The sequence below is a fragment of the Euprymna scolopes genome, chromosome 16 (assembly GCF_053919585.1).
Source record: "Euprymna scolopes isolate OS-2025 chromosome 16, ASM5391958v1, whole genome shotgun sequence".
In the NCBI taxonomy this organism is placed as follows: Eukaryota; Metazoa; Mollusca; class Cephalopoda; order Sepiida; family Sepiolidae; genus Euprymna; species Euprymna scolopes.
Window position 1 is genome coordinate 111247359 of NC_136497.1, and position 25282 is coordinate 111272640.

At 33.2% G+C, this 25282-nt stretch overlaps 1 protein-coding gene across 5 annotated transcripts in view; it reads right to left on the reverse strand.

Moving 5' to 3' along the window:
- The window catches only part of LOC145296052 (ATP-dependent 6-phosphofructokinase-like), a 224438-nt gene that overhangs the window by 181491 nt on the left and 17665 nt on the right, over window positions 1-25282 (reverse strand). For all 5 annotated transcript variants that reach the window (XM_080142108.1, XM_080142107.1, XM_080142111.1 and 2 more), the window contains exons 2-3: window positions 10518-10591; window positions 6032-6109 (exon numbers count right to left, since the gene is read on the reverse strand). In XM_080142108.1, the coding sequence (XP_079998234.1) occupies window positions 6032-6109; window positions 10518-10591 (152 nt within the window). The remainder of the gene's footprint in view (window positions 1-6031; window positions 6110-10517; window positions 10592-25282) is intronic.

The following is a 25282-nucleotide window of genomic DNA, read 5'->3' on the forward strand; positions in this document are numbered from 1 at the left end:
TTGTCCCTAGCCCTACCACAGACTCAAAGTCAAAGTGGCAAGCCTCTTCCTCTTAAAACCATGTAGAATTGTTTTTAAAAAAATTTTTAAAGGCACAGAATTTATTTTCATAGAAAAATAAATTTATTAACTATCATAAAACTTTAGAATGGCCTTAAAACCCATATTATTTTACATTAAATTTTTATTAAATTGCTGCCAAGTGTTTCTGTGTGTTCAGATGTAATTGTAAGGGAAAATCACATTTGGGGAAGGCAGGTGGAGTCGATTTAGCAGAAGGTGTTAATCTACAATAATATCAAAGAAATCTTGCAATATATTTTTAAATACTGTTAAATTTTGATTTCAGTTTATTGTACATAAATTTCATTACGATTCAACTTTGAGTTCTCCAACTTCTTTTTTTTTAATAAATACATGGAATTTTTTATGGTATATCAATGTACTTATGTACTTATGCTGCACCCTACTCTACATTTAGGTTTAGGCACAAAGAATGGGAGAAATTATTGATAGTGGTTTCAGCTAAAGTGTTTTTTGTGAAAGTTTGGTATGGGGGTGGTCGTAGATGAACGCTCAGACAAGCACTTGCCATGAAGATAACGATAAAGCAGAGACAGGCTTACAATGTCTCTTCTATGGGAAAGAGGTTGCAGGAAAGAGAAAAGGGCATCCCCCACTAGGATGCAAAGTCTATTTTGAACTCTGTCAAAGCAGGATAAGCTGCTTCTAGCAGCTCCTGCCCAGATGTGGCAACAGCACTCCACCCTTGGATGTACTTGGCTCTTGTACGGGTAGAGAATTGCATCAGCAATGAGATATCTACTGAAGTGGTAGAATGATCCCATCATTTTTCCAGTGACCTTGGCAATGGATTTGATGTACATGACCCAAAAGTTTGTCAAAACATGGAGCCTCCCCAAGATGAGAGCTATTCATTTCAATTAATGCCAGACGAGGATCAGAGCATTGATAATGTAAAGATAGAAGCTTGATTTTAGATGCATTAAAAGTAACCAGCTACCTCTTCCCCCATTGTAACACATGCTCAAAATCAGGAGAGAAAATCAGAGAGAATTTGGTCATTTAAGTGTTGTCATAGATGGTAGTGTTGTCAGCATAAATGTCTATGCATGATATTAGGATGCGATTTGGAAGATCATTGATGTAGATCAGAAACAGAGTTGGGCCCAGGATGAACCCCTGACGAACTCCAGCATTAATACTGTGAGCTTCTGATTTCTGCCCATCAACCACTACTCTTATGAACCTATCAGAGAGAAATAATTTAATAATTGAGAAGACATTTCCAGCTACAGTGTAGCTGGAGTAGACCTTTACGCTATCTATATATATAAAAGCAAAAATGTATGTATGTATGTATGTGTGTTTAGATGTCTGCTAAAAACTTTCGACAGACGTGACAAAAATTCACAAACTGTATCACATCGAAGCTCCATCCTTTGCTCAAAAAATATCAAAAAATTGGCCAAAAACGTTAACTTTTTCACCCCAAAATCGACAATTTTCGACAGGGGGGGGGGGGGTCAACAAAAACGGTCCTCTCGTGACAATGACCGATTCTATGCATGCATCAGATGACGTCGTGACCTGATTTACTTTAAATAGTTGAAAAACCGAACAAATTTCATGTACATCGCGTTAGCTCAGTTGATTAAGACCTTGGTTCATTATCTAAACGTTTTGGGTTCAAATTATGGTGCGAGATGTTCTTTTGGGTTTTTTTTTTTGATTTTTTAAATTTTAATATCAAAACAGGCTTATTTAAGCCATTTTTCACATGTTCGTTTTTATGTTTTCATCGTTCGTTTGCCTTACGTTAGTTGTTTTGTGTTTTTTTTTCCCGCTTAAGTGTTAACGTTGTTTTCTTTTTTTACTTCGCTTATAACAAACAAACCTAGGTCGTCGTCGTAACGCTCGACGACTTCCGGCCATGCACCTGTCAATTTGGTTCTTAAATAAATTCAAACATCTTTCACTAACTCATTCTGGCTGGCCGATTTTATTTTCAAACTTCGCCTCAGGGCTTTGGGTTCGAACATCCCCCCCCCCCCCCATCTCCGGGTTCTTTTTTATTTAACACCACACACACCTCCAAACACCCGGGCACCGCCGGGTACTCCCCCCCCCTAGTCTATAAATATAAAAGTGAAAATGTATGTATGTATGTATATATGTGTGTTCGCTTTTTCTGTATGTCTACAAAAGGCTTTTTTCAGAGAAGCAGTCACTCACTTCACAACTTTTTAAAACTTTTTATATCACATATAAATCGTAATATCTCACAGTTAACAACAAAGCTCACCTGTCTATTTAATTTGCTCGATTTCGGGAAGATAAATATTCAACATTTGTCGCTCGCCGCATGTGGGTTAGTCTTTTTCCTATAACATCTTGGGACGCGTTCCCGCCCCACAGTCAAACTTGACCTCATTAACTCATTAAAATGGGCACCTACCAAATCTAAGTAATTAAATAAATTCAAACGTGTTTCTGTTAGCATCTCGCGGTGGGGCAATGGTTAACATCGCACTTTTTTTTTTTTTTTCACACTTTAATTTACAACTTTGCCTCAAGGGTTCAGGTTCAATCCTCATACTTACTTTTTTTTCTTTTTTTCTTTTAAACCCCACTCCCGGAGTTTCCACACACACCTCCAAACACTCGGGCAATGCCGGGTACCCTTTGCTAGTACCCTATAAAGGCCTTTGATATGATGAGAGCAATTGCCCTAGGAAAGAAGCCTCTATTGAGAGATTCGCTAATCATATGAGATATAACCATTAGCACATCTGTTGTAGATCTAGCAGAACAGAAACCACTAAGGAGGTTATTTTTCCTGAGGTGGTTGATTACTTCTCTATTTAACAGATTACAGCAACTTACTTATGATGCACCTTACCTTGGATTCTTAAATATGAGACATCATGATGAGGCTTCCCAGAGTGTTAGACAATGCTTAAACAGCTTTGTAACTATAGGAGCTAGTTCTGGTTGAAGCACTATAATTGGAATGCCGTCAGGGTCAGTTGCTTTACTGGAATCAAGGTTTTTTATTAGTTTGGGAACATCACGCACTGATATTTGTATGTCACATAGCATGTTTTCAGATACAGGAGGAAATACGGGGGGGGGGGGGGGCTGGCAGACTTGATCGCATAGGTTAGAATTAGCTGCAAAGTTCTTGGCAAAGAGTTTGGCTTTGTCCGATTCTGACAAGATTACCTCAGGTCCATTGATGATGGTTCTGTTCAGGACCCTGTTTATTATTTGCCAAAACTGGTGGGAACCAAGCTGTTTCTCAGCTACTTTGAACTTAATAGACTGAGCATACAACTCTCTTGTGTTTTTTATTACACTTTTTACAGTGATTGCTGGCAGGCCTGAAAGTGACTTTAGTTTCAGTACATCTACTACATTGGAAGCAATGGAAAAAGTAATTTCTGTGCACAATGGCAGCAGCACATTCTGAAGAGAACCATGGCTAGCTGTTAATTTTGCTAGAATTTTTGAAAGGGTATGAAGCGACCTATAAGTACAATTAATCATTCCTTCAGGTCTAATACTATAGAAGACACATTCTTTTTAAACATGGAACTCAGAGGTAGATCTGATATACAGAAGCTATCCCAGTTGGCCATAGAGTATCGGTATACTGTACTATGGAAAGGTATGTCTGAGGATTTATTATATTTTGTTTTTGTCTTAACTGATACAACTGAGTGGTTGGAAGATCTCAGTGGAGACAGAATGGAGGATGAACATAGCTGAGGGCAAGTTGTGAGAAAAAGATCTAGGAGACTTGCATACTGACCATCAGTGTTGGACACATAGATGAGTTTGTGAACAATCTGAGTTAGGTCATAAGCAATATAGAAATCATGACAGAAGCTCCCTTCATCATCTGTCTTGTTAGAGTGAGCTAACCATTCCACATTGTGAACATTAAAATCTCCATAGACGTGAATGTTAGTTGCAGGATGAGGAAGTGGTCAATTTTCTCAGATATGCTCTTAAAGATAGTAACTCTGCTGTTGCATTCAAACTCACACTTAAAGCTTTAAAAGATGTCTTATTATTGGAACACATAGTTCAGCTATTATAAGTATTAAAGATGCTGTCTTGTTAATAAAACTAGAAAGAAAAGGTATACAATCTTGGAGATTAAAGTTAGAATCTTTCTTACTTACCTGAGACAAGTACTTTATTTATGAGTATGAAGCAATAAATTACTTATATCTACATACTACTAAAAGTCTATTGCTTGTCACCATGCACACTCACTAGTATATAAATAATTTAAATAGTGAGAATAAGGTTAACATAACATTAAAAGCAAATAAGTAGTGAGAGAAATGAAATCTAAACAATTCAAAGATAAAGGAAATAGTCTATTATGACATCACATTGTACTTTGTGATTATTGTAAAAACATGATTAAGAAATAATATGAAATAATATATTTAATAATACAACAACTACCGATTTAACAGGTCACAGATAGTCTGAACTGGAAGCTTAGACAAAAAATTTACTCTGTTTGTTAATATTTCTTGAGATCTTGTTTAACTTTAATGTAGACTTTAGAAATTTATTTTAATAAATCTAAAAACTGCCCACAGTAATATGATTACATTGTTTTTTCTCAATCTTATTAAAAGACATTTTCTGTCTTTAAACTTAAAAACATTTTCTTGTATTGGAGATATATTATGACAGATCACAGGCTTTTATAAAAACTGACCTTGGGTTCAATCGCTCCGTAAACATAAAAAAGGACATCAAGCAAGGAGATATGCTTTCAGCAATTCTGTTCTGTGTTTCACTTACTGCTTAAGACAGAAGAGACTTGTCAAAGCGTTTTTTGTTTCTATAGAACAAATCCTCTCCAAATTCTCCTACACTGATGACATTGTTCTTGTTAATGAATGCACACATAAACCTCAAATTTTTGTTAATGTATTAGCAAAGAATGTAAAGGAGACAGGATTAGAAATAAATCTAGAGAAGACAGAATGTATGTCTACAGTTAAATCACAGTTTTATCTAAAGACTATTCACAGTAAACCCATCAAACAAGTCACCAAATTCATTTATTTAGGACATAAACTTACTTTCTCCAGTGATCACGAGACAAAATTTAAACATAGAATTGGGCTGGGTTGGGTGGCTTTCCAAAAACACAGCATCATTCTAAAATCAAAAAGGGTGCCAATAACTGTAAATGTAAAAGTTTATTTAATTTATGCCCTCCCAGTAGTTTTATATGTGCCGTGATTGTATTACATGGACTAAAAACTAACCAATCGTATTGAGGGGTTTCAAGATTATGTAATGCGTTTCATTATGAGACATCGCCTGATTGAAAAAAAAAAATTTTTTTTAAATATCCACCCTCCATCAAACTACTTTCTTACCACCTCTATCAAAAGTAAAACCCTTTAACTTTTTGGCCATATCAAACGATCAACCATTGGTCTGGCAAAGTTATGCTTTGAGCATATGTTAGAAGGCAGACGAAAGCCAAAGAGAAAGTGGAGAGAAAATGCTTTTGATTGAACATCTTTTTACAGTTGGACATCCATCAAACAACTTGCCCTGGATCAGAAGGAATGGTGAAAATTAAGTCACATGGGCTCGCATGCGGAAGATGCGACTCATGATGATGAAGATATACGTTTCATGAAATATCCAAGAGATGGAGGTTACTTAATCTGCTTACATACAAAATTAAGTAGCATCATTTAGGATGCTTGATGTCCTTTTTTTTACAAGGCATTTTTAGAAGAATCATGGGATAGCAACCGATTACAATTCCTTTGTTGTGCTTCAATCAATAATACCAGGCTATTAGATTGGTTGTAATATTTGAAAATTAAGAAATAATTGCTTCATAAGTGCTTTTGATTTTGGAAACTTTTGATTTAAGATTGTGAATAGAGCAAACAATTAAACTATCAAGAATATGTATATATATAAAATGTAAAACATGTCTGAACTTAGTACTTACCAGATTCATCATCCCAGACACCTGAGCCCAAGTTGCTTCAACAATATATTCTCCACCATCGACCATACCTTGGTAACCCTATAAGGAAAACACTTATGAGAATTACCAACAATATTTTTCGGACACTTTAGTATTCGACTTTCCAAGTACCATAGAATGGCGAAATTCCTTCAATAGAAAAGCATAAAGATATAAAGACAATGCCTGTAATAAAAATGGAAGAAAATCGATTAGGTAAGGAAAAATATTTAATTTTTCATCATTTTTTAAAAAACTCACGCAACATTATTTTACGGACATCGTTGAAAAACTGTTAATAGTCTGTATTAACACCTTTCTTCTCAATAACTTTTATCAATCTCTCTTCATAATGATCAAGCATATGCACAATAACATCGCTACGTGTTTCTATTAGTTGTTTTTTGGCATCTAGTTTTCGTTCCCATAGTTGAGCAACCTTCGTTATTTCAGGTCAGTCATAGACAAGTTGCGCAAGCATTTCCCAAACATTTTCCATTGAATTTAGATCTGGGCTTTTTGCAGGTGATTTCAAAATAGTCATACTCACTTTAGCCATCCATTCTTTCATGAGTTTTGACAAAAGGATTTTTTTTTTTTTTTTTTTTTTTTTACATAGGCATCATCACTTATCAAGGTCAAGAGGCCACTCGAGAATAAGGGTTAAAGAGTGTACAGTAGAAATTGGACAATATAGTAATCGTAAGTAATCGAAATTCAGTAAATTTGTTAAGTGGACGGCTCATCAAGAACTTGTTTATGGTAGACTTGAAGGCAACCATATTGTAGTCAGCTGGAAAGCAGGAAAACGGAAGACAATTACACAGGCGTGCAGTTCTAAGAAAGAAGCTTTGTTCATGGAATCTACGTTTAGGTTTAGACACAGATAAAGAGTGGGGGGAATTATTGATAGTGTTTTCAGTTAGACGAGTGTTTCTTGTGAAAAGGGGGACCATAGACTGAAGCTAAGTCAAGCACTTGCCATGAAAATAACGATAAAGCAAAGACAAACTCGCTACATCTCTTCTGTGAGATAGAGGTTGCAGGGAAGAGAAAAGAATATCTCCTACGAGGCTACGAAGTCTATTTTGAACTCTATCAAGGTAGGACAAGTCCTTTCTAGCAGCTCCTGCCCAGATGTGGCAACAGTATTCCATCCTTGGACGTACCTGGCTCTTATATAGATAGCGAATTGTATCAGCAGTGAGATATCTACCGGATCGATAGAAAGATCCCACCATTTTTCCAGCGGCCTTGGCAACAGATTTGATGTATGTGTTCCATTTAAGTAAAGTTCAAGCCCAGAAACTTGTCAAAACTTGAGGTCTCCTCAAGACGAGAGCCATTCATTTCAATTGATGCCAGATGGGGATCAGAGCGTTGATGATGTAAAGAGAAAAGCTTGGTTTTAGATGCATTAAAAGTAATCAGCCACTCCTTTCCCCATTGTACCACGTGCTCAAGATCAGAGGAGAGAGAATCGGAGAGAACTTGGTCGTTTACTGTCTTAGATGTGCTACCATAGATAGTAGTGTCATCAGCATAAATTTCTACGAATGATGTAAGGATGTGATTTGGAAGATCATTAATGTAGATCAGGAAAAGAGTTGAGCCCAGGATTGACCCCTGAGGGACTCCAGCATTAATACTGTGAGCTTCTGATTTTTGCCCATCAACTACTACTCTTATGAACCTGTCAGAAAGAAATGATATAATAATTGAGAAGACATTTCCAGCTATACCATAGCTAGAGATCTTGTGAAGTAAACCTTCATGCCATACCCTATCAAATCCCTTAGATATGTCAAGAGTAATTGCCCTAGAAAGGTTGCCACTGTCGAGAGATTTGCTAATCCTATGAGATATAACTGTAAGCACATCTGCTGTAGATCTAGCAGAACGGAAACCATATTGAGTGTCACTAAGAAGGTTATTTTTGCTGAGATGCTTGATTACTTCTCTATTTAACACAGATTCCAGCAACTTACTCATGACGCACAGGAGACTTATTGGTCTGTACTGAGAGGAAGATGAATCACCTGAATTCTTAAATACAGGGCATACTGATGAGATTTTCCAGGGTGATGGGAAGCAATTCTCCTTAAGACAATATTTAAACAGTTTTGTAAGTATGGGCGCTAGTTCTGGTTGAAGTTTTTTGAGTACTATAATTGGAATACCGTCAGGGCCGGTTGCTTTACTGGAATCAAGGTTTTTGATTAGCTTGGCAACATCACGTACAGATATATGCATATCACATAGCGTGTTTTCTGATACAGGAGGAAATATTGGGGGTTGGTAGCCTTGGTCGCAAAGGGTAGAATTAGCTGCAAAGTTCTTGGCAAAGAGTTTGGCTTTGTCTGATGCTGATGAGATTACCTCAGGTCCATTGATGATAGTTGGGATAGAGCATATGCTTCTGTTCAGGATTCTGTTTGCTATTTGCCAAAAATGGTGGGAACCAAGCCACTGCTAAACTACTTTGGACTTGACGGACTGAGCATACAACCCTCTTGCATTCTTTATTACTTTCTTTCAATGGTTCCTAGCAGTCCTGAAAGCGGCTTTAGTTTCCATACATCTATTACGTTGGAAGCAGTGGAAAAAGTGATTTCTGTGTGCAATGGTAGCAGCACATTCTGGAGAGAACCATGGCTGGCTGTTAGGTTTTTGCTGGAACTTTGTTAACCAACTTTTAGCACTCTCCAGCCTTGCTCCTTTGTGTTTCTTTGTTAGTGTAATTTTTTTCTTAGTCTTTGCATACTTCAAACCAATCCTATGCAGCATTCTTTGTACTGTTTGGACGTTTACATCTAATTCACATTTCTCCTTAACTTTTCTTGCTGTAACTTTTTCTCTAGATGTCAAAAGCTGTGTCACAGTCCTCATCATTCTCCTTTCAGTCCTCTTGCCAATTGATCTTTTCCATTCTCTCTTCTTTTTCTGCTTGGAGTTTGTCTTCAGCATGTATTCGACTGCTGATTTCGGCAGCTTCAAATCCATGGTGATCCTTCTGATGCTGAGGCCATCTTCCCGCTTCTTCCGTGCCAAACAAATGACTTCTTTTGAATGCATTTTACCTCATTAAACGTAATTGTCTTGCCAGTAGAATAGAACAGATAATCGATTCTAATGATGACAGCTAAGTGTACAAGCAGAAAATTTGCATACAGCAACATATATATGAATGTAGCTCTTAATAAAATAGAATTTTTTGTCATGTCCAAAAAATAGTGTCACACAAGTTTTTGCAAAAATCAGAAAAAACTCAAATTATAAAAGCCAAACTAAAAGAATGATTACACTAGGAGTAGACTTTCACTCTTCAACTATGTACTTCAATCTCAAAAGTTTTTTTAGCACTAATAACCACCTTGAAGTACTTTTTTCAAAGTGTTCAAAAAATATTGTCGGGCCTCTGTATAATTATAAATGAAATATACAATTTATTTGCTTATAAACATGTGTGGGACTAGAGTTATCTTCCTTGGATCTATTGTCAGCAGGGCCAGAGTTTGTGATTTCATTCTGCCCATGTTAGAAAAATTCTTTCTAGCACAACTTTCAAAACATACATTTTGTTCACTGCTCTTTTTCATGAGCATGGTCTCCAAACACTAGCAGACTTTTTCTGATTGAGTCACATTCTAGAATTGGGATTTGGATTGTTTTATGGCACATCAACCATACAAGCAATTTTTTTTACCATATGATGATATATTTTAACAGTACTTTTAGAAGTGCTTGAAAGTTATTTAATTGTATTTTTGTTTTTTCTTATAGAAACTCCAAGTGATATTTTTCAGGTAGTACTTGACTTTCAGAATACCAACATCATTGCAAACAGTTCAATATATTAAATTGCAAAATTAGAATATATTCAGCACATTCATATAGGTTCTATTTTCAACCCAGACAATTTGTGTACTTATTAAATGAGAATAATTATATTCTTCCATGCGTATTTCTAAAGTTCTTTTTATTTCACCGACGTATTACGCGTTTCTTAAACTCATCTTTTATTTACCTCCTTTCCAGGAAGTTAGACACAAGTCAAGTGTGCGTTTGGTGAAAGTGTTTCTATGGAATGACCTAGATTGGAACTTGCCACTCTCAGGTTCTCAGTCTGTGCCATTAACCACTATATTCATCTACGACAAACTAATAAGTGTATATGTTACTGAAATAAACCGTTTCATCAGCCATGCTTGTTATTGATGATGACACCACATTCCCAGAGAATGATACATTCGTGTAAATGTGGTCAACTAAAATCATAAAAATTAAAAAAAGAAAAAAAGGAATATCAAATATTCATATTTTACAAGAATATTATAGCATTATTAGCACTTTATATTCTGTGACATATTTTACATTATTACTTCCTATCGACTGCATAAATAACTCTGTAGAAGGTCTTATAAACATTCAAATTTTAATAGGTATATAACAAGAATCAAAAACTTACCTCCTTGATGAAGTATACTTTGCATCCAAGGTACAGCCCCATACGAACCACAGCCCTCACGGCTCCATTCATACCTAAGAGAAACATAATAAATTACAATATTTAAATATTACCAAAACAGTTTATGATGAAACTAGATAAAAACTTTCATTTCTGCCAAGACTTGACTAAAGAAATATAATAATGTAGTTATAGAAACACAAAAAAATTATATTTCACAAAGGTATGATTGTGTAGATCATTTTCATAGTCAAGACACAAGATTTGTTATAGCGTAAATTTAACTCTAGAGATTTTGTCTTCTGCTGAGCTATCTTTTCTATATAGTTTAGCTGACTTTTCTGTCCAGGAAAACCCTTAGTAAACTCAATCTTGCTCCAGAAATTCAAGTTTAGGTTTTTCATTTTTCAACTTTCATTTTTTTCTTAAATGCTGTCATATTCACACAATCAAAAATTTTTTTTCTCAATTTTTTCACATCAACATGACACATAAAAACAGCTCACATTTAATGAATGCAAAACTTATCTATTTGCTATCCAGTATTAATTCAATATGTTCTCTAGTAAAAATGAGTTTTCCTTATATCACACTTAAAAAATAAAAGAAAAGTAATAAATGAAAAAAATATGAAAGCTCAACGTAATCACTGTAATGATAAAAATGAAAAAGCATTAGTATCAATTATTTTTTTCTTCCCAAAATAAATTAATAAACAAAAATGAGCTAGTGTTTTTAAATTTGCAACAAATTAAAAAGATGGTTATTATGGTATCACACAAAAAGTAGGTTTTATGCTTTCCATCTCATTGTCACATGCGACCACTATTGAACTGAGCAAATTTTTAGAGCTTGTAGAACAAGCATGCTTGGTGAGAGATCCATAATTCCTGGGTCTGTTGGGTCATGCAGACAATTTGCATGTAGAGGAATACACACTGACATGCCATTGCATAGAGGACAGAACCACAAGATTAACTAGAATGTCACATGTCCACAAAGCATTTCTCTCCAGTGATAAAGTGGTAATAATCAATCTGTTCAAACAGTTGGATTGCTGGAAGAGGCATTTTGGTAAGCTGCTTTGACTACCTTGCAATGGATGTGGGGATTACTAAGATGAAAGAAGTGCAGAATGCAACAAGAATCTCTGCAGTGAGGATGCTATTCCAGTGAAAGTGAACATATCAGCACTAGACTTATTTGCTCAGTGGTTACATGGAGTCTTCTAAATGGTTGAACTCTACAAAAAATTTAATGACTGGAACAAAGCAATTTTCTGCCTTTCTTGAAGGATGATAGGAAGTTGTGTTCAAACTATAAATAAATGGGACAAACAAATATTCTCTGCTAGTTTAATCAGTATGCAATATTATTTATAAATGATTGCATTAGTTTATATTGTATTTAATAGAATTACTTTTTTTATATTATTAATCATGATTAATTAAATTTGATATTACTAGCTGTCCTGATCCAGCATTGCTTGGAAGTATTTATATTTTCATGTTTATGCCACATTTCTAGGGAAAATTGAAGAACCTAAGATTATTATCTAATAATAAATGTTTTAACCCATTAAAAACAGGTAAAAGTTATAGCTCATTGATTTAGAATGAGCGCTTTATGCCAAATTGATGGTTGAATATGGTTAAATTTGTGCTCATTTTTTAATGAAATACAAGGTAATCAAAAAGTACTGTGTTTTTAAAGGAAAAAAGAAAACATTGTGTAATTTATAGTCTTCAAAGCAATCGGCATTCAATATCTTTTGCCAATGTGTTTCCAGTTGTTCAATCCGTATTGCAGTAGAATGCAAGTTTTGGATGCAAAGAAGTCTGAAGGCTTAATACAAGTCTGCTTCATTGATGAAGGATTTTCCACAAAGAGAGTGGAAGAGGTGATAATTAGATGGCCCAAGATGAATAAGGAAAGACTTCCACCCAAGTTGCTGTATAGTATCTCTGACTACTCATGCGACTTGTGGCCTGGCATTGTCATGGAGAAAAAGCACACCTTTGTGATTCACCAGTCCTGGCTCCTTCTGATGTAATGCCTGTTGCACACATTATGATTGCTGCGGGTATAGGTCCCATTGATTCATTCATAATAAATCAATTGACAACATGTCTACCAGACACAAAGCATAATCTTGCATGGGTGTATAGACTGTCTTGTAGTGTGAGGGACAACATCCTGAGGAAACAAGCAATGTTTGGAAGGCTTTGGAATTTCGTATACAACCTGCTTTTCATCATTGGTAAGCACTCTATTGAATAAGGATGTGGAATAATGACAAGAAAGCAACAACGCGTAGGCTGCCATTCATAGTCTCTTGTGGACCTCCAACAGCGCTTGTAAAACCTACTTGCTCAGTTTGTATGTCTTACAAAGGTGGTGCAGGTGAAGTTTGTTTCACCAGAAATATCGAAACTGTCTTGCAAGTTCACCACACTTGAATTTTTTAAATCAATGCTTTACAGTGCGTTAATCCACAGCACTATCCCCAAACACTTGACATATGCAATGACTTGGAGTTGCTGATAAGCACACTTTGAAGTCATAATGCAAACAGCCCCAAACGAGATCTCTAGACACTTTCATCCTTCTTACAGTTGCCTGGTTTAGAACTGATGGTCGGGCATGGTGCGCATGTTTTTTTATAACATTTGATGTTTCTACTTCTGACTGTCCAATTTTTAAAACAATTACTGCACACATTTCGTATGTATTTCAATTTCATTCAATGACTTATAAAAAAAATGGACTGAACTTTTTTTGGTTATCTTGTACTAATCCCTATGAATCCCTAACTTTACCCCCAACAGATACTGTAATACTTAGTTAATCGCATCTGATCGTAACAAACGCATATATAAAATTTCAGCCAGACCAGTTCAGTAGTTTCTGGAATAAAATGGAAAAGACAGACAAAGATAAATATAGATATAAAACTATCTTATGGCACTCTCAACAACAGACCTAAATAACATTGCATATCTGACAAAGCGACATTTGATTTTGTCTGGTGAGTGAAGTATGGAATTTTCAATTTGCGTTGTTCACATAAGAAATTTCAATCTATTTCACTGATTAAATACAAATTTCAATGAAGAGTTTTTCTGTATAGCAATTAGACATCTTTAATTTATAGGGAGTTAATTATTTTATAAGTATTTATTTTCCTTGGCTTCTGAAAATAGTGGAATTTATTATGTTAGATATATGTGGCTGAATATAGTATGTGATTGATGAAATAGATTAGAATTCCTTTTTTATTAAGTGAATAACATGCATCGAAGTTCCAATACTTCAGACATCAGGCAGATTCAAATATTGATTTGGTAGATTTTTTTTTTTTTTTTTTTTTTTTTTTTTACAAGGAAGTTATCACTTATCAAGGCCCCAGAGGCCACTCGGGGATAAGGGTTATTGTGTGTACAGTAATCAATGGGATAATATCGTAGTAATCGCTAGTAATGGAGCTCTGATAAAGTGTCTTACTTAAGGAGGGGGGGGGGTCCAACAGGAACTTGTATATGTTGGACTTGAAGACATCCAAGTTGTAGTCAGGTGGGGAACAGGCAAACGGAAGAGAGTTCCACAGGCGTGCACTTCTAAGAAAGAAGCTTTGTTCATGGAATCTATGTTTCGATTTAGGCACAGATAAAGAGTGGGGAAAATTATTGACAGTGGTTTCAGCTAGACGGGTGTTTTTTGTGAAAGATTGGCAGGGGGGGGCACATATTGGAGCTCAGATGAGCACTTGTCATGAAAATAACAATAAAACAACGACAGGCTTGCAACGTCCCTTCTGTGGGAGAGAGGCAGCAGGGAAGAGAAAAGGCTACGAAGTCTATTTTGTATTCTGTCAAGGCAGGATAAGCTGTTTTTAGCAGCTCCTGCCCAGATATGGCAGGTGTACTCCATCCTTGGACGTATTTGGCTTTTATATAGATAGAGAATTGCATCAGCAGTAAGATATCTCTTGGAGCGGTAGAAGGATCCCACCATTTTTCCAGCGACCTTGGCAACAGATTTGATGTACATGTTCCATTACAGATCAGGAGTGAAGGTCAATCCCAGAAGCTTGTCAAAATATGGAGCCTCCCCAAGGCGAGAGCCATTCATTTCAATTGATGCCAGATGGGGATTAGAACGTTAATGATGTAAAGATAAAGCTTGGTTTTAGATGCATTAAAAGTAACCAGCCACCTCTTCCCCCATTGTACCACACGCTTAAGATCAGAGGAGAGAGAACTTTGTCATTTACGGCCTTTGATGTGTTGTCATAGATGGTAGTGTCATCAGCATAAATGTCAACGAATGATTTAAGTATGTGTTTTGGGAGATCATTGATGTAGATCAGGAAGAGAGTTGGGCCCAGGATGGACCCTTGAAGGACACCAGCATTAATACTGTGGGCTTCTGATTTCTGCCCATCAACTACTACTCTTATGAGCCTATCAGAGAGAAATGATTTAATAATTGAGGAAAAATTTCCAGTTATACCGTAGCTGGAAATCTTGTGAAGTAGGCCTTTATGCCATACCTTACCAAAGGCCTTTGATATGTCAAGAGCAATTGCCCTAGAAAGAAAGCCTTTGTTGAGAGATTTACTAATCCTATGAGATATAACTGTTAGCATATCTGCTGTAGATCTAGCAGAACAGAAACCATATTGCATGTCACTAAGAAGGTTATTTCTGCTGAGGTTGACTACTTCTTTATTTAATATGGATTGCAGCAACTTACTCATGACGCACAGGAAACTTATTGGTCTGTACTGAGAGGGAGATGACTTATCACCTGAATTCTTAAATATAGGGCATACTGATGAGGTTTTCCAGGTTGTTGGAAAGCAATTCTTTTTAAGAGCTGCTAAAACAGTTTTGTAAGTATGGGGGCAAGTTCTGGTTGAAGCAATTTCATTGGAATGCCGTCAGGGCCAGTTGCTTTACTAGAATCAAGGTTCTTGATTAGCTTGGCGACATCACGCACAGATATTTGTATGTTGCAGAGCGTGTTGTCTGTTATAGGAGGAAATACGGGGAGTTGATGACCTTCGTCGCATAGGGTAGAAGTAGCTGCAAAGTTCTTGGCAAAGAGTTTGGCTTTGTTTGATGCTGACGAGATGACCTCAGGTCCATTGATGATGGTTGGGATAGAATGCACGCTTCTGTTCAGGATCCTGTTTGATATTTGCCAAAACTGGTGGGAACCAAGCCGCTGCTCAGCTACTTTGGATTTAAGGGACTGAGCATATAGCTCTCTTGCATTTTTTATTACTCTTTTACAGTGGTTGCTGACATTCCTGAAAGCAGCTTTAGTCTCAGTATATCTATTACGTTGGTCGCTATGGAAAAAGTGATTTCTGTGTGCGATGGCAGCAGCACATTCTGGGAAGAAAGATGCAATGCTATTTAGATGTGATGAAGTTTGCCAGATAACTTTATATGTTAGATTACGACTACATATACATCTCATAAAAATTTAACCCAAAAAATAAAATACCTTAAGTGTTCCTATGGTTTCTTAGTGGAGAATATTCTTTTGATTGATAGTTGATTTTATCATAGAATCAATTGTTTTCAATCTTGTTTGTACTCCAAATGTTTGATTCCATTTATTCATGAGATTGATAATGGTTTCATCAAGTCAGAATGGTTTAACTATTTTAAAACATTAGCTGTTGGTTTGCAACATTAAACTATGATTTTACATTTCTTACATTTAATATCAAAACAGTTGCAGATGTTTGAACAATTATTTTGATTGGTCATTATATATTTGCATTCTTTTAAACAAAGTTGACCGCTTTGCTGCTAGTATTATGACAAAAGAAAACTACAGAAGTTACAATTATTTCTTTTAAAGTTTCATATTTTAAATGCTTGTAGAGATAGAATCAGCTCTAAAACTGAAGTTCAATTTCCAGTCGAAAACTGGTCCTTTGCTCACAAATTCATTTTTTCTATAGCTTACAAAGTCATATTAGAAATAGGCAAAAAGTTTCATCAAATTCAATTATAAACTTGTAACAGATGTCAAAAATAAGATTAAGCCAGATGTAGACCCAAGTTTTTTCAAATAACTACTTAAAAAATATAAGGTTATAAACATTTTTGCTTGAACACCTGTCAAGATGAGGGTTGTTTTGCTTTTTGTAAGTTGACAAACAATTTACTATTTCAAAACATTTTGAAAATAAAATTCATTTTTATTCCTAACAATTATATAGCAGTACGAGTGCAACTAGTTGAATTCTTTACTGATACATTAGATAATCCTTTTATTATGATGTGACAAGAGCGAATCAAACAGCAATCTTGTCATCAGCAAATAAAAGTAAAAGACACTGGGTCACTTCAAGAATCTAATTTCAATCATAGTATTCCAAGCATAAGTTGAAGGTTGCTGTCTATACTATGTTAAGGGTACTCTAGTCGGAAGATTGTGAAAATGGTTTGGTGATGGCCATGGTTGTTATAGTTGCAGCAAACCAAGACAAACTATAGTAATCATACATTCTGTAGATATGATTCCAGGAAAAAAGATAACAAGGACATTTGATTTGAAGAACAGGATGTCAAATTCTGAAACAAGAGATATGAGGAAAATAGAAAATGTATAAAAGAGCAACATAAACTCTTTTTTGTATATCTGAATGTGTTCCAATGAATATTTGTTATTTTTTGCAAAGTGTTTTTCTTGTTTTGAAGTTGCTGAAAATCTGACCAATTACCCAAGTTATAATATCTGTTCTGTTGCCATTAGACAATCTTCCTAATGACTTTGAAAGGGGGGGGGGGGTAGTGCAGTATATTTTCTGTTGCCTTGATACCATACACACAAGCATTATTATCTCCTTGGGGGGGGGAGTCTTCCTCCCAGGTATTATCTGATCAGTGGGGGGGGGGGCAGATATGTTTGTTCCTTATGATACCATCCTTCCATGTTTATTTTTTCCATTTTGTTCTGTTGTCATAATATCATCCTCCCAAGCATTAACTGCTTTTTTTGAGGGGAGTGTTTGTTATATCATACTTTCAGTCATTACCTCCTCTTTGAGTGGTCAGTGTAGTATATGTTCATTCCCAGGCTAAATATGCAACTTGAAAATATGCAACTGGGTGGAGCATATTTTTTCTAGTGTATACTAGCAGATTATATTATAGAGAGAATATTAATCCATAAAGGATATAACAATTTCTGTAAGAAATCTTAAGTAGGAGAGCTCATGCCCAAAAGACTTAGCCTTTATTTCAATCAACAAAGGCTTTATCAAATAAGAACTAGTCAGGTTATTAAATAGATATGATAATATTAGATTACATTAGATCATATATACAACAAAATACTGACTCAATGGGTTACAGGTAGTCTGGTAACTAATAAAACTTGAGAAAAGACATGAAAATTTAAGGACAAAGTCTCATTCTAAAATTTATATCAACTTTATTGGTCATGTTTGTTAACATGTAGATATAGAGGAGTTTGAACACGGAAAAAGGTTGGAGAGTTTATCAAAGGAAGAATAAATGTTCTGGGTATAGGGAACAGAAAAGAGTTAATAATAGGAGAATGTTCCTTGGAAAAAAAAGTTTATATGTACATAGGTACTAAAGGCAGGCCAAGTGCATATGTTGTTTTTATGCAAGCGTGTATTGCAGTGGTATAAGTTCACATATGTTTAGCAGGTCACCATGTAATTTTTTCATTAGTTGAAGAAACACGGAGGAGTTGGGCAATTTGCCTTCTCATAGCAAAATGGCAAGCACTCTCTTTTATAAAGTTCAGGATCTAGTGCTCTGCTTGAATGAGAGTTTGTTTCTGATTGGGCAAGTCAGAATAAAAATTAAGTGTTTGCTCTAATCAGTGCCCAATTAAAATATTTTAAATATCATCAATGGTGATTAATGTTGTTACTGTTGTTGTTACCTATGTATTCCCTTCATTAATTCTGTAATAGTGTAACTATTGTTCTTTGAATAATTTGTTTACAAAAAAATATTTATTTAGCTAAATAGCAAAATGACTAACAAAAAAAACTAAGCAATTATTCTATATATAATTTTAATCATTTAAAATAAAGCTAAAACATTTGCAAGATCATACTGATTCCAAATGTCATTTCTTTAGCTTGAATCTTGTACAGTGGCATGTAACCCATGATATCCGATGTGTAAAGAAGCACACATACATATCTACTTATCACCTTAGAAAACTTTTAGATCCTAAGAATATATCCCCCTCCCTCACAAGTTATACAATTATGCATTTAAAAACTACAGATAAAAAGAACTGAATATTTTTAGCAAAACTGTGATATTAATAAAACTTTGGCGAAAGCTAAAAATAGATTTTATAAAAATCAAATATTTACATTCTTAGATAAAATAACTATTGAACAAAATACAATTAAATTAAATATTCTTTAAACTATGAGTCTCTGCACTATACTTTTTTTTTTGCAATCGGTACAACTTCCACATTCTTATACATCTGTTTTTTTATGTTCTGTTTTCATTTTATTTGTTTTTAAATTTTCAAATTAAGTGAAAAAGATAGAACAAATAAATTAAAAACAGAACGTTTCCGAATTTTGAACATAGAAATCAAAGTGTTAACAGTGCTAAAAACATTTTTTCTTCTCAGATCCAATTACATTAATGAAATCTTGCCTTGACTACTCTCAATAAAAACCACATTAAATTTTGAAGTTCATGACTAATGAGATGCTGGTTACAAGAAAATTACACGAGACCTGATAATTCTTTACTAAAATGAGATGTCAATGTTTTTATTGAGCTTTATCTTGATATATATATATATATATATATACATTTAAAATGATTTATTTGGAGATATATATATACATTTAAAATGATTTATTTGGAGATATATATATATTTAAAATGCTTTATTTTGAGATATATATATATACATTTAAAATGATTTATTTTGAGATATATATATTTTGGAATATATATATATATATATATATATATATATATTGAGATATATATATACATTTAAAATGATTTATTTTGAGATATATATATTTTGGGATATATATATATATTGAGATATATATATATATATATACATTTAAAATGATTTAATGAAATATGTGTATTTTGTCTAACATCCAAGCATCAGTGACTGAAATTCAACATAACCTGGTCATGTTGGTTACATCAAGCTAATGAGAAATATTTGAGAATTTATTTAATAATAGCCAATTGAATATAATAGTTTTATTTTTATTATAATTAAATCTTTATCTTTCCTTTTTAAGACTCTTCTCCTATTTCATGATTTTCATTCTTATCTTATACTTTAGCAAGAGAAAATGGTTTACAAGTAGTACTCAAGCTACAGCCAAAGTTTTCACAAAAATTATTTAATTCTTAAAACTATGTCTAATGTAAGAATCATTATCTCATCAAGGAATATGTCATTCTTGCTCTTTTTAGCAGTAATAATTATAAGAAACTGATTGAAATATTGATTAAGATTGTTTTTTTATACTATTCTGATAATATCTTATTATTTTCTCACTTCTATTTAGGTCATTTGTTGTTTAAATCTTGCTTTCTGACTAAACTCTTCTTAATTTTGCTCTTTCCATTAAAAAAAAACTTCAGCATTTATGCCTTTCTCAATATATCAAGCAAGGTGGTTTAGGTCATATTTAACAAATTTTACTCAATTTCCTTATTTTTATATATTTCCCCCTTTTTATAGCTTTTTAAATTTTCATTTAAATGTAGGAGTCAGAAAGGATAGAGACTAAGATTTCCTGAGTTGGAAAAGTCAGAAATATAATTAGAATAAGAGTGTATATAAAACTATGTTGATTGCACAAAAAATTCTTATTAGATAACATTTTTGCTTTAAACTCATGTCACACAGTTAAAAAGTAAAATTTAAAAATTTTGACAAATATTGTTCATATAAATAAAATAGCAACCTTATAGGCTGGATTTGAAATCTTATACAGTGGCATGTAAAAATTTTAGATAACTTTGTTAAACTAATTGTTAATTTTACCCCGAAATGGAGAGTAATTAGCAATATACTATTCTCGGTCCATGTTATGATCATCAAGGGACAAAAAAACAAAAAACAAGTTAGTACTTTTAGTCTGGCTGTCTGTGGCTTGAATGATTACTTAAAATTAACTTAACATTGAATGGTTTTGGCAAAAATCCAAAAATGCTGAAAGAATTGTGTGGTTTTCTTTGAACGATTTGTTTCTTCAGTTTCTACCATAACAGTTCAATTATCGAGATGAAAACTTTGTCCTGGCTAATCTTCCAAAATGTTGAACATTTATATCTATAAGAAACTGCTTTATTAAATGTAATGTGTGGCAACGAGCACTACCGTATTAAGAATTTTCTCCATCGTCTGGCAGAAGATTAAATTAATATTTTTGAGATTTCTGTTTCCATCAATTCTTTCTTCTAGTATTGTTTTTATGCAGTTCCTATTATATGTACACCACCAAAGTTGCTGGCTTTGTTGCATAAATCTCCCTCCCATTCGTTTTCTTAGATATTATCTTGCATTAAGAATTGAACTAGTTTTTATTTCGTTAATAACAATTACACTTTGTTGTTTTTAAACATGTTATTTCAAATGGTCTTTAATCTTTTATTTCTATGTCAATTTTGTTTAATGAAGGGTTTTATGTTCAATTTGTTAAATGTAAAATATTTTTTTTATTCTATGACTCATATCTTTCGCCATTAATTTTGGATTGTCTACCAGAGCTTTTGCAGCATTTCTTTCATTTCTCTCGTCTAACTTTTCTCGTCTTCTAGTTTCGAATTGAACACACTTTCAGTAGTAGCAAATGTCATTCAAATGGTGTGAAGAAATTCCTTGATGTCTGATCATTTTCCCCCTTCAAAATCACAACGTTCATTCTTGCTTTAGAAATTTTAATATTGAAAAACTTGACGCTTTTGAGACATGTTAATATAACAGAATATTTGTATGATTTTATCGTCTCAATTAGTGGCAATAATTTTGGACTAGTGTTAAATTGCTTCAGGTTGTTCATCTTCTGTTACAGAGCACTTAAAGTGTAACCACTTTTGTTTATATCTACAGAGACTACTGACAAAAAATGCTAAGAACTCTTAACAAAATACAAAAGGTGTATAATCACTTTATGTTGTTTGCACACCATTGTAGAGTTTTGTAGTGTTTGTACATTATCTCAATGCTTGTTATTCTACATGTGAGCATGCAATCTTCAAGATTAGAGGTTGTCCAACCACAACCACTGCAAAGAAGGCCTTTACACTATCATCACATGACCCGCTGACACAGAATAAGATATGACAACCACGGTATAAAGCAATAAATGACTATTATAAAGGATAATCATTTTCTGTTTCAATTCTTAAAGAAATTGCCAAGAGCTTTATAAAACTGGTCCAAATTATATTGATTGTATTTTCTTTTCCGAAAGATAAATTATTTTACACTTAGATATGTGCAATTAAAATGAAGTATTTTTTGTTGAGAAAATACCATAAAGTTTTATATATTTTTAAAAATGCATTTAATTAATGTGTACGCCACTAATTTTAGGTTAAAAATGCAGTCATTCTCAAATAATTTTTAAATGAGATTCTTTTTTATATACAATCCTTTTTCTTTTTGTTGAATTATTTTTCTTTTAACTGCATATCAGTATAAATAAATATATAAGTATAAAAATAATATTAAAAGTGAATTTTTGGTCAAATTTTTTCTTTAGTTTTAAACTTTACTTTTCAATGTGAGGAGGAGTCAAAAACAGAAAAGATAAAAATGTAGTGTCCAAACAAATTGAATTATCTGTTGAAAAAATGTAATATATTTTTTGATAAATTAGATGAAAGGATATTGTTTTTATTAAAATTTTGTGTACAAAGTAAATAAGCATAAATATTTTTAAAATATTATGGAGTCTGTAGTCTGTTTTGAACTGAATAAACGTTTTAAAATAAGTTAAACCATTAAAAACTTAACCAATTAGGAAAATGAACACTTAGAAAAATCGGTTTCATCTTTTTTAAAACAGTAAACAAGGAAAAATATTTTTTTAAATATTATGGGGTGTGTAGTTTCTTTTAAAAAAACTATTTCCTTCAAGAACGGTCATAAAATGTGTTTTCAATTGATATTTACTCAATAATGGCCCAGTTTTCCTAAATTTGGTTCAAATGGACATTTGATAACTTATTTTTTATCTAATGTTTACAGATTTAAAACGTGAATTTCTCAATAGATTTTATCTCAAAAAGATTCCTCATATTACACAAACACAAAAAAATTTAATGTCAACACAGAATTTTTTTTACTCATGCTGTAGTGATTTTGCCAGATAATTTTAGAGCTTTATTTTATTTTATTTTTTTCAAATAAACGTTTATTTTCACACAATTTTAAAAATATATTGTCTTTAAATAATTTTGGTACTTTCTTTCTACCTTAACCTTTAAAATGATGACTTTTAAAGGTTTTCAGATATGCTGAAACAAATATGACATTCGAATTTGGGGCAGACAAATAGTTTTCTGGATAGGAAGACATATTTTAATGTATTATTTAATAAATGTCAATGGCATTCGCCATTCTTGATATGGGAATGAGGGGGTAGTTTTGTAACCCACATACACATTAGTACTTTTCAGTTGGTAAAAAACATGGCCACCAGTGGAAACATATCAGATTACATTGGATAATAAAGGTCTTAATATCCAGAAAACTACTTGTCTGCCCTAAATCTAAATGTGATATTCCTATAAAAGTCATTATTTTGAGGTGGAAAGTTGAAAAAAAAAAAAAAAAAGTTTAGGAAATTGCCCCCACCTTTAAATCCCACAATTTACACTTTTTTTTTATGTTAATCTCATCGATTACAAACAACTTTCAGATTTGAAAAACAAGTTTGAAAAAAAACATTTTATGACTTTCATCGTCAAGGATCAGTTTTCAATTATAACGTTCTACTAAATTGAACACATTTTGTGACCATCACTGAGAAAAATATTGCAACTCTCCCATATAACTGGTGATTATTCCTGTTTAAAAAAAATGTCTCTGGATCAGTAGATGGCATGAAATGGTCCCATCTTGATGAAGCCATGTACAGAGAAGTGTATCACATGACAGTGGAAACCGCTATTCCAAATTTCGATATATTGGCGGACATGTACAATACAAACCCCTTTTATATATTTTTTCTTTTTTTTGGGGGGGGGGGTCCAGTGGATTATTATGTAATGGACATTAATTTACCAGATTATCAAAAACAAAAGACAAAAAGTCAATATTTAGACATTTGAAAGGGGTGCTCAATTTTTAATTACGTTTTAGTAAATCGATTCCCCATATTGGAAATATTTGACAAGAATGTCACGTAGGAGAGTTTTTATTTTTTAATTTGCTAGAACTTAATAAAAATTATTTTTGAAAAGAGCAGTTTTATTGGGGGGGGGGGGTACATTGGAGAGTCCTATCTGCATTTTTTTTTTTTGTGAGGTGGAGTAATTTTTATTTCTTGCTTTTCCTAGGTGGGGAGGGATTCATACCTACCTTTTTTTTCTCTCATTTATAATTCAATTTTTTAGGCTGCTCCACCGCACCTACCCCCAAAAAATCAAATTATAAATGAGAAAAAAAAGGTAGATATGAATCCTTGGTACTCTTGCAGAATTTGACCCGGATTCTCGGGATTTCCTCTCAATCGTGGATTGGGTGCTATCGGCAATCATTGGATAATGCCAAGTGCAGTAACAGATGCAGACTAATTACAAAACTAAAACAGGAAAAACTAGAAATACACTAAATAAAAATAACAAAAATTACCGTAACGTGACTGAATATAAATGCTTTGTTTATTTTTTTTTCAAGATTTTTTTTTTCTGCAAATTATTCATCAACAAGTTTTTTTTGTTTTTTTAAGAAAAAAATGAATGTTTGATTTTTAACCGTAAATTGTTAGATGTAAGTACAGTTTCTTTTTTATTTTAAGATTTTTGTTCAGTAAATATTTTTTGATTAACAGAATTTTTTTTTTTTTTTTTTTTTTACACAAACCGTAAATTGTTAGGTGAAAGTACAGGAAAAAGATTTATTTTCTAGAAAACTTAAGAAAAAATACCCCTCTATCATCACCCAAAAATAATAAAAAATTACATTTATAAAAAAAAAAAAAAGTATCAATTTAGCGTTCCAACATTTAAACAACACTTAGCTTAATCCAATGATTGCCAGTCACATGTGATCCATGATTGATGGGAAATTCCGAGAATTCAGATCAAATTCTGCAAGAATATCGAATCCTCTCCCCTAAAAAATGTCGCTCCCCACCAAAAATAAATTTTTTGAAAACTCATGGTAACATCCACCAGTTTCGTTTTAGCATTTCATCATTCAAAATAATATTTAATAAATTTTTTGGAAACAACAAATTTTGTTTTCTCGTCAAGTGTATATGGGGGATCGATTAACTAAAACATGATTAAAAATTGAGCACACCTTTCAAATGTCTAAATATCGACTTTTTGTTTTTGATAATCTGCTAGATTAGTGTCCAATCGATAATAATCCACTGGAAAAAATGCAAAAAATACGAAAAGGAAAACATAATAAGGGAGTGTGCATTGTACATGTCCGCCTATTAATTTTTTAAACAACAGAAACAGTAATTTCAGTTGTTTTCGTAAATTTATATAAAAAATATTTATCTCCTGTAT